The sequence below is a fragment of the Copadichromis virginalis genome, linkage group LG9 (genome assembly GCF_057382275.1).
Source record: "Copadichromis virginalis isolate Kocher_CV1m ecotype Utaka linkage group LG9, C_Virginalis_male_GT1.1, whole genome shotgun sequence".
Taxonomy (NCBI): domain Eukaryota; kingdom Metazoa; phylum Chordata; class Actinopteri; order Cichliformes; family Cichlidae; genus Copadichromis; species Copadichromis virginalis.
Genome location: NC_140626.1, coordinates 18,725,219 through 18,736,148, shown reverse-complemented (window position 1 = coordinate 18,736,148; position 10,930 = coordinate 18,725,219). Strand labels below are relative to the sequence as shown.

The 10,930-nt window shown below is 37.7% G+C and overlaps 1 protein-coding gene across 1 annotated transcript in view; it reads right to left on the bottom strand.

The window, feature by feature from the left end:
* Window positions 1-480: 480 nt before the first annotated feature.
* Window positions 481-10,930, bottom strand: part of myo3a (myosin IIIA) — a 65,718-nt gene continuing 55,268 nt past the window's right edge. Inside the window, exons 31-34 of the mRNA XM_085468895.1 lie at window positions 9,828-9,919; window positions 8,271-8,311; window positions 3,923-4,234; window positions 481-1,349 (exon numbers count right to left, since the gene is read on the bottom strand). Coding sequence (XP_085325021.1) covers window positions 1,235-1,349; window positions 3,923-4,234; window positions 8,271-8,311; window positions 9,828-9,919 — 560 coding nt within the window. The 3' untranslated portion in view covers window positions 481-1,234. The remainder of the gene's footprint in view (window positions 1,350-3,922; window positions 4,235-8,270; window positions 8,312-9,827; window positions 9,920-10,930) is intronic.

Below are 10,930 nucleotides of genomic sequence, written 5' to 3'. Positions count from 1 at the left end.
ACACACATATATATGTATATATATATATATATATATATATATATATATATATATATATATATATATATATATATATATATATACACACACACACACACACACACACACACACACACACACACTCAGTGTGTTATGAGATCACTCTATTGTGTCATTTCCGAGTTTTTTTTCTTTGTTCAAACTTGGTGTAACATTTTGTAATATTTCTTTATTTTAAATAATTTGTCTGTGAATCCTGTGTGTGGAGGAAGCTGTAACAGTTTTTCTTCCGTAGTCTGCATTTTGTCAGTATTTCTTCAGCCCTACGTGTTTTTATGCCACTGTGCACTGTGTGCAGTCAGCATGTAGCTGGGGATTCACTAACAGCCCCCAAGGGGGGCTTCTCTTTCAAAAATGTCACATAAAGGTCAGAGGTTGAATCTGGCATCAATATTCAAATAAATACATAAATAAAAAACATTCTGTCCTTCTTACTTTTCCACCAAATATTCACAAGAATCAAAGGCTGTCATTTGAGTGAATGCTATTTCAAATGTAGTGATTATTGCGCACAAAGCAACAATTACGCGGGATGGAGGATAATGCGAGGAATTGATGTACTTTATACACACAGGCAATGAAACACTGAATGTCTTTGCATTTTTCCTTCTATGTTATTCATTTTGCACGGTTATGAAAAGTTTGCGATTTCGGCTAATTTGAGAGCAGCGAACTAAAAATAATGAAATGGGACGAGGAATTTAATATATTTTTTTGTTTAAGTGAACAAACTGAACATTTGAGCAGATAAAATAATGTACATTCTTCACAATATGAAGCTGATTAGTCTTCGGAATGACTTGAAATGCAAAGTTTTAAGAGCACAACCTGCAAATTTTTTGAAAGAAAATAAAGATATCGAAGAAAAAACATTGGAAATACAGAATACCAGTAACTAAACTGTTGGTCTCATAAATAAAACCTTATTTTACAGCAAGTTTAAAAGTATGACATCTTGTTATTTACATTTACTGTACTCTGTGTTCACTGTATGCATGAAAATCAATACAGTCTGTCCAGTTAAGTCCAGAGGAGTTTCATTTCCTACCCAAACTGTTGTACAATGTGTCTGAAGATCAATAAAATAAATGAAACATGTGCTGTGGTTAGCAGGACACCAGAACAAACTGCCACATGGTGCGATCAGCGATCCCGACCGATCAAGTCCCGAATAGCCAAAAGTCACTTCCTGTATTCAGTAATGTTTGATCAGCCTTTGTCTCTGCGAGGTCTTCCTCAGTAGATGTCTGAAGTCGTATGGATTCTCTTCAGTCCGGCTCTCTGTGGAGGCCATTCTGGGAACAGAGCGTCTGTCGATTACACAAAGGAGACAAATTTCAGCACAAGTAGATAAAAACAGAAATGTTGAACACAAGGTAGGACGTGGGGATGTAAACAAACAAACAAACAAAATTAAATGGAAAGGAGATGAAAAGATTCATGTTCAGGGTTCAAGGTTTTCATACTGGTTATCATATTTGGGCCATTTATCATGAGCTGTCCAAGGGAGCGGCCAAGCTGAAGGGAAAATAGATTAAATTCATGTATGAATTTATCCTTCGAGCAAGTAAAAACTAAAATTCAAAAACCAAACTCATAAACAGAGGTGCTGGTACCTCACAAGTCCTATTATGGAGTAAGGATGTGGCCAGACTAAAACTACAAATCAAGTAGCTGATTTGTAGTCCAGATCTGAAGAATCTTTAATAATATCTTTTAGTGACAGGCAGCAGAATAGCGCTGAAAAATAAAAGAAAGTTGAAGTGCCAAAAGCTGCAGTTCCTCAAACAGCCACTTGAGGCAGACTGCAGTAAGCTCATGTTAAACTGAACAACTTTCTGTAAAAATAAACATGTTTACAGCCCAGTCGTTGGCTCTGCAGATAATTTACCTCTTCACAAAAACTTTATTGTGGAGTGAAATTTTTATTATGAATCAGCAAATTAAATTTAGTCAAGGCTTAAAACTATGCATTATTATGGGTGAGACTGGTTTGAGTGACAGGTGGATGCAGGCTAGGCTGCTAATCTGTCTGCTAGGCTTCACCTCAGCTAATTAAAGTCACTGAACTGGAAGTTTTGACTGTGTTTGTGGTGTTTCTGCCTTTTGTAGCCTTTATGATGAAATTATTTGACCAGCTAAGTGATACAAACTCTCCAAGTCTACGCTTGTGATGAGTTAAAGTCTGGTATTTTATTTGCATGTTACAAAGCACTAATTAGTTGATATCTGTGAACTGTGCCTATACATTCAAGCACAACGTTAGAATTAAAGACAAGAGACAACTACATCGCTATTTGTGAAGGAATTTCAGAATTTCTGTCTTATATCTGTGAGGTTCTGACTGGACTATGAATATAAGTAATTTATGCGAACGTCTGTTGAATGTGTAGACTGCAACAGATTAGCAACGAATGACAGCAATTGTCCTTATTATCATAAAGACACTGCGTGTAATTATTTACTTGACCTTATTTAGCAGACTGACTTCATCTTATTGCCATTTTATTACCAACTTTAAAGCAGCAAAGTCACTTTGAAGAAAACAATTGACTGAGTTTTCATAGACTTGCTGTGAAGACTTTCAAAACTACAAAGTTTACTGTACACAGTTGCAATAAAATTGTAGCATGCCATGGTCTCTAACCACTATTGTCCTTACTGTAACTATAGCCTTACCAGCTAGCCAACATTAGCTGCTAGCTTAGTACTCCAGCCTCATTAAAATACGATCAGATCTGTCTCTTAAATCCAAGATGCTTCAGAAGTGGCTTCAGTGGGTGATATCATGGTGAGAACTTCCATCTTTCATATACAGCCTGTATAGCTTTGTCTTATTATGGTTATGTAGATAATGCTTTTCCCTCTTTCTGTAAACTAAGGTCTGACTTTACAAATCATCCAAATTCACTGAGATTACATTTATTTTTAAACAGTAGCAACAGTAGTATCATTATTATACTGAAGTAGAAACGTAACAAATTCAGTTAGCAAACATTAACAATGTAACTTGTGACTATATTTGTGAATCAGTAAAGCTGAACTGTAATAAATTGTACGTGCAGACGGTAACAAAGCGGTCAGCTGGACAAAAATCCTGAAGGCCATTACCTATCTTTCATCTGTTTCACATAATGCGAGTCGATGGAAATGATGACGAGATGGTTGGAAAAACAATCCCAAAAATGTCATAATGGGACCTCGTGGTTGGTATTGACAAAGATTAAATTGGCATCATAAAAAGTGGAAACTGATTTCCAGCTTAAAAGTGGTTCCACCTTGTTGAAGCTTATTGATGGTGCTGATTACAACATAGCTGATAGTTATCTCGGATGATCTGATATCCTCGTGTTGGTGTTGTTCCCAGACCATCATGAAAATGTTGTTCCAGGTTCAACATTGCAAGTGACCAATCACATTGTTGTGACGTTATTCTTTTGCGCGCCAAGCCATTCGTGCATTTATGAAATTCCAATGTTGCAAGGACAATATCAATTCTGCTTACAGTTTATTAAAGGGTTACGGTTAGGGTTAGGGTCCGTTGATTGGCGGACAGAGGCGGTTTCTCCCAGCTTAAGTACAGTTTTTTGTTTTACGCCGGTTTTTCCCGAAGTCGCAAAAGTATGACGTCACAACATTCTGATTGGTCACTTGCAATGTTGATCCTGGAACAACATTTAGTATGATGATCTGGGAACAACACCAACACGAGGATATCAGATCGTGCAGTTATCTCTCAGGTGCTTTGAATGGGGTTGGTTCAGTGTTAAAGCAGAAACAAGTAATTAATGCAGTCATGCACAGTTTCACAAAAATACAGGGACACTTTATAGGACATGTACTTATTGCCAGAGACACTATGAAGAGGACATAAATGACACACCTGTTTTCTTTGGCAGATTTGGGACGCTCCGGTTCAGTGGCGGCCCTCTCTCGGATCTGTCGACTGGGAGCAGTCAGTCTCTGCTCTACAGACTGCCTCCTGTCCCCAAACTGCCTTCTATCCATAGATCGTCTCCTGTCCATGGACTGCTTCCTCTCTACGGACCGCCTCCTTTCCATTGACTGCCTCCTCCCTATAGATTGCTTCCTCTCAGGCATGGATGATGTGTTCTCTTTGGACATGGAGGGTTCAGAACGGCTGGTAGAGAGGGCTGGGTAGTAGTGGTCATCCACATCCAACAGTTTCCCTGAGCTACAGCAAAAATAAGAGGACGGGGTCAGACAGACATTAGAGTGTCATCAAACAGTCTTTAAACAGGTTCTCCGGATGCAAATAGAGCACAGGTGTGACTGAAACCAGACACGAATGCTGTAAAAATCAATACAACGCATTTCTCATAAACACAATAACCTCAATAGTAGATTTTGATTGAAGTTAAGTGCTTTTCCTCTCGTTATGTTTTTCTTACTTTACGTTCAAATCTGATTATAAAGTCATTTGTTTAAGGTCAGATAAAACTCTATTCAAGTTTTTATTTTAAAATTAGGAGCAGGCGCAGGTTGGCTATATGGACTTCAATGCAGCTACCTCAGCAACTCTTTAAAGGGGACCATATGTGCTCATTTCATACTCAAATTTTTAATTTTGACTCGACTGAAGCTGCTCTGCATGAATCAGACTTCAAAAATAATACTTGTTTTTCTTATACTTGACTGTTGTGAAGCTCTTTGCTTCCTGTCTAAAACAAGTCAAAACATCTCCTTTAAGGCCACTCCCCTTTAGGCTAACTTTCCTTTGACTGGTTGCCCCTCATAAACCGAGGGTTTAGCTATTCTGCTCACATGCAGAGCTGTTGTTTTTTCTAACTTTCTTCGTCTATAAGCAGGTCTTTGAGATACTCATGATCTTCTGCTTTTTGTGATTTTTTTTCTTTTAGAAGCCACTAAATGCTGGCATCAATATAACTATTTCTTTATTGTAGAAAAGGAGAAAAATATTTTCCCCAAGTTAATTCACCAGCTGATTTCACATCTTTAAAATTTGTCTCTGTCATAGCAGTGACTATAAAATTAACTGAGCAGCAGAAAGAAGACAAATCTTATTGAGAAGAGGATAATTATCAAGTCCTCATCATCCAGGTATCTGCTCACCAGACTGTGTAAACTGTCCATCTGCACTGTGCAGCCCTTCTCTCAGCCGTCACTTTGACCTCCATTTGAACAGAAGTGTGAAAAGGACAGTTTCAATGTGCAGATCAATATGTCTCACACATTGTTAACATAAGGTAACAACCACTATCAGAATATATAGTCAGTACTACCAGTACACTGATCTCATTCTTACATTGTGATGTGTTTGAAGCTTGACCTGAACTTATCACTGTACTTTTGGAGGCGGGGTTGGCACACAATTATCCCACTGATGAATTACAATAAATGTGCTATTCTAAAGCTGAAATACATTCTTTCTCCTTGATTATAATTACCTCTCCTGTCCTCTAAACTATTAGCTCAATTATGTGATTGACACAGCACGGACAAAGAAAAACCACAATGACAATGGCTAGCACAAGATTTAGATCTATTATATAAGAGCTTTTAATTTTTTAAAAGTTTTTGTAGCACTAGATAATTCACAGAGGAATGCAGATGTTCAGTTTGTTTGTTAAGATGGCTCTGTGACAAAGACTTCAGGTTATAGCTGGTCGTGTTTTAACTAGCTGAAGTACTGCCATTCCCTACAACATCCACTGATTTTTCTTTTTTTATGCCATATACAACTCAAACATTACTAACACGACAACATAAATTGACTGAATATCTCAAGGCACCTGCCACATTGAACTAACCAGATATGGCACATTTAACAAGCCCTTCTGAACCCCTTATTGACCTTGGAGTGGCAGTGCATGAGTCTTATTCAGGCATACCAGATAAAGGTATACCTGGGTTGGGGGTCGGCTTAGGCCTGCCACTATTGGTAAAGTACAGCATATAGTCTTCACTGTTGTTTTATACTGCATCATCTCAATTTTTAACTTTGATTGTTCAGTAATCTAAAGCTCTGAAATCACTCTTCATTTTTTGTACTGGCTAATGAGCCAGGTCAGAAAATAAATGGGGGCTCGTCCGGGATCTTCTGGATTCTTCTGGGTTGACTAAACATTTGAGTTTCTTTGATAAGGTGAGAGAAGCTTTGAGGAGTGACTGAGCAAACTTTCTTTTCTTTTTTTTTTAAAGCTAGGTGGCTATTCTGCCATTTTACAAGGCCCTTAATCCAAAATAAAGAAGTGGCTTATAAGCTGGGTCAGAACAAAAAAGGGGGGCTTGTCTGGGATCTTTTGAATTCTTCTGGGTAGACTAAAAACTATTTTTTCTTTAATTTTTGGGAAGGTTGACTTTATATTTCTGCCTTTCTACACTCGATTTTACTCATATAATTTACATAGACATGAAGTACATACATGTATTACCACATTTCAGAGATTACTTTTAATTACTGTTGTCATTACTGATATATGTAGCCATGCATGGCTTTAGGGACAGCAACAGCCATATATCACTCCAGACTGAAAGTGAAATTGTTTTAGACAAATGATTCATTTGATTCAAGTGAAGTACCTTGATATGCACACGGAAGCATTTTTGGATGACTTCCCAGCATTGTATGCTTGATGAGCAAGATGAATGCAACTTGTGGGGTATCTAATTTCAGACCAAAATTAACATGGTGGCTTTTTTTGTAAACATTCTCTTACACTGAGAAGTAAAGCTAATGAGGTAAGAAATAGCTAATGTCTAAATCTGGCCTCATTTTAGAACACAAAAGGTTAGCTCACAGTTAGCTTTTTATGAGTTGTCTGTGGTGTAGTGGTTAACACATTTGCCATTTATACAAAAGATCCTTGGTTTATTTCTGGCAAGAAATCCAACCGCAGTGTGTCATATGTTAGTGTAGTCCTGGAAAAAAGGGACGTTTGCTTCAGGCAGATGTGGTGTAAAATGTAAAATGTTATCACCCCTTGGGGAAAAAAGCAGATGGAAGACTATTTCATACCAACAAGAAACAGGCAAATCTAAATGTCCTGAGTTCTAATAACTTAGATAACAACTTTTTAAAAAAAAAATAGGGTTACAGGCCTTTTTAATGCTCTAAGCAAATATTACCAGAGATCAACATTTTAGTATTTAGCTTAAAGTAGCAATATATCATTAGCCACAAGCATACATTAACCTATAGCTGCAGACTTGTTTGAAATGTCCCAAATAATATGACAGAATTAATTATGCACTGAATGCACAACGATTACAGACATATTTTTGAAATGCAGTGTGGTGAGAAGCCTATAAGGTTTCATAAGCTTGAAATAGGCTGAATAACCAACCAACTTGTAGATTTCAGAGTTCTGATAGTGGTACTAAAATATAGATATCTGTGCTATGCAATCACACTTTCCCTCCCCATTTCTCATGTATTCACTCTCATTTACTATCATCACATCAGTATACTCTCCAGCTTTCTATCCCTACCACCCACGTTTTCCCATTTCCCAAGCCCAATTGCTGTCAGCTTCAGCCAGAGACACTATTGTTCCTGCTGACCTTCTCATCCTTAATGATGCATGTAAACTGCGCCTGTCCATCGCTGACTTTATTTATTTGCTAACAAATTATTACCCTTGATGTCTAGCACTGTGTTGTATTGTGTGTGTCCACATCAAGGGGGCTCAGTGTGTGTGTGTGCATGTCTGTGTCTCCTCAGACTGCTGTGATAAAGTACCCAGGCCCCTGCTTGTTCAGCCAGCGCTATCGGTCTATCTTCAACCCCTCACTCTGTGCGGGATGCTCACCTTGTGGCCTGTACGGCACATACATATGCATGACTGCACACATCCACAGATACTTTCTGGTTTCATTTTCTTTTCTTTAACAAAAATGCTGAAAACATTTACCAGTATATTCGAAACATGTCACATAATGCAGAAACCCACAGAACAACTCCTATAAATGATACCAAACCACCAATTTGGGATTCCTTACGTTACATTTCTCTAAGAATATGATATTCAGCCAATGTAAAGAGGTAAAAGATGAGGGCAATTAATTTAACTGTGGATGTGTGTATCACTGTGGATCATTAAGTTTGGACCCTATGCCCTTGCACTGTCCCTATGTTGACACCAGGCTGTAGTTGTTACTATGGCCCAGGAGTAGCAAGCAAGGAGGCAGCATGCCAACCTCATAAAACAGTAGCTAATAGGTTGTTAAAATAAGAGTGGGACACTTACCCCTCTTTCCTGGGTTTGCGTTTATCATCTTGGACAGACCGCTGAATGAAGAGAGATGGAGAACTGATTATTAAATGTCAAACAGCCAACAGTAATATCTGGATGGATTTACCCACAAACACTCTATATTCATGGTTTCTAGATGACATATCTTGTTGTATAAGATGGTGACATATCATCTTATAGGAGAGCATTATCACTAATCACAATCAACTAATCTAGAGAAAAACACAACAATTTGGAAATAATGCGTTAAACTGAAGCATGATGGTCACTGATGTCTATGAGAGGCATTTCAGTCACTCAGTGAGAAACGTCAGATAAAAGACCCCCACTAGCCAAACTGCACATTAATGCAAGTATCTAATCAGCCAATTTGATTGCACCATATAGACACAACCTGCTGAAGTCCATACTGATCATCGGAATGGTGAAGAAAGTAATTTAAGTGACTTTGAATGTGGCAGACTGGTCTGATTATTTCAGAAACTGCTGATCTGCTGGGATTTTCCCACACAACTATCAAGCAGGCAACAGTAACTCAAATACCCATTTGCTGCAATCAAGGTATGCAGAAGAGCATCTCTTAAAGCACAACATGTTGAAACTTGAAGAACATGGGCTACAGCAGCAGAAGAAAAAACATTTTCTGGTCTAATGATTTCTAATGAATTATTCAGATGGCAGAGTCAAATCTGGGTGTAAACAACATGAAAACATCTCTCCATCCACCATAGTTTAATGGTGTCACTGTACATTTTCTTGGCACACTTTGGGCCTTGTAGTACCAACTAAGCCTCATTTAAACTCAGTAGTTAGTTTTGCTATGAAGAATTTTGGTTATTCTGAAGGTAAAAGAGGGTCCAACCTCATAGCAGCTAATAAAGGGTCCAGCGAGTGGATTTTTTTCCCCTTAGCCATAGGTTTTCTGTGACATGTCTCTTTTTAATGGGATGCACCACCATTTTAGTGGCTGTTCTCTCATATTTTCAACAATGCAAAATGAAATATTGTTTAAATATTAATTCCACTAAAGTTTAACGGAATTCTTCTGTTTTAAAACTACTTGAGCAAATGTGAAAGCACAGTAATCGATTTAGTAAAACTCTGCTGCTTTGAGTGTTGAATGCCTAAATGTCTAAAGAGATCGTCAGTCTAATTATCGACTAGATAGATTGTATCTGCAGTGTTTACTACACTACAGAATAAACAGAACAGTAAACAGCAATCAGGTGCTATTGTGCACCAAAATGATTAAAAGATTTCTAACAATAAACACTGAATAAAAAGGGACTACTTTTAGTACAAAAGGGAAACTTCTGAAGAAAATCACTCCATTGACAAAAATACTTTTCCAGACAGCTTCATAATAGTCTGATATTTCTCACCTTGGCAACATACGGTGTGTGGTAAAGAGCTCTACTACAGGGTAAAATTTGACAATCAATAGTGCATTATTAAAGCTAGATGCTGGGAAGGCGGTTACAGTTGCAGCTGACGGCAAAGCTTTGTTGTAGAAAATATCTGAAATCGTTCGTCGCCTTCTCTTAGACTTACATGAATCAGGTTGTAATAGGTGGAGTCCTCTGGTGTATTCAGGGTCTTTGGCTGCTGGTTCCTGCGGGGGGTTCTCGACAATCTTTTGTCAGCTGAAAAGTAACACAGACAGTTTAATGCATCCGGCACTGGTTTTGCTGATGATAATTGGGCAAAATGAGGCTGACAAAAATGCACAACTTTATTTCCTGATAAACTCTCAAAATGTCTTCAACACATGATCAGTTTGCATTTTTTTAAGTGTCAGTTGGTTTTCATGGCATGCCCACCACTGCTGCAGCCTCTTATTTCACAAAAGTACTCTTAGCTGAAGTATTTTGGGGCATTTTCTTCCCTTCTTAAAGAGCAAACATGGCAGATGAGATGGGGGATGGTGAGACAGAGACGACTGGCCAGAAATTGCTGCCTTCAAATCAGTTTGTATTTCCATCTTTTTACTTCCTACTTTTCACAGAATACGAAGTTTCTGCAGCCTTTAATAACAAAGAGTGCTGCTGTAAAATGCAGATTTCTGGAAATATATAAGGATTTATGTTAGCATTATGGTCAATTGGAGAGGAGGGAGGTATTTCTACTCTCTGATGGATTTCTACATCTGGAGGTTAGCCTCAGCAATTCATAATATCTTTCTCCTGCAAGATGCCAAATAAATTAGAGTAGAAAACTGAACATATAACATGCACATAATGCGTTTTTACATTATGATATATATATATCTATATATATATATATATATATATATATATTTTTTTTTTTTAACTTTTGACAGATGACTTTAGAGAGAAGTCGTGAAATGAAAGATGACTAGATTCAAAGCAAGAACCACCAGTGCAGTCCAGATTAATGATACAGGTATAAACATTTGATGTTATATATTTCAGTTATATCTTACTCAAGATTATTGTGTCATTTTTATGAGGCTCAGGAATATTTTTTAGTGTATATTTTCTAAGGCACTTGTGGAAGTGCAGTGTTTGATAACTTCGTAATGATCCACGTTTAATTCCGAGTACGGTATTTGAACATGCAGTGATTGGGTGGGCAGCTTTCATGCCTGACATCTCCCACCTTGCAGCGGCTGTACTGCAATCTATCATGTTTGT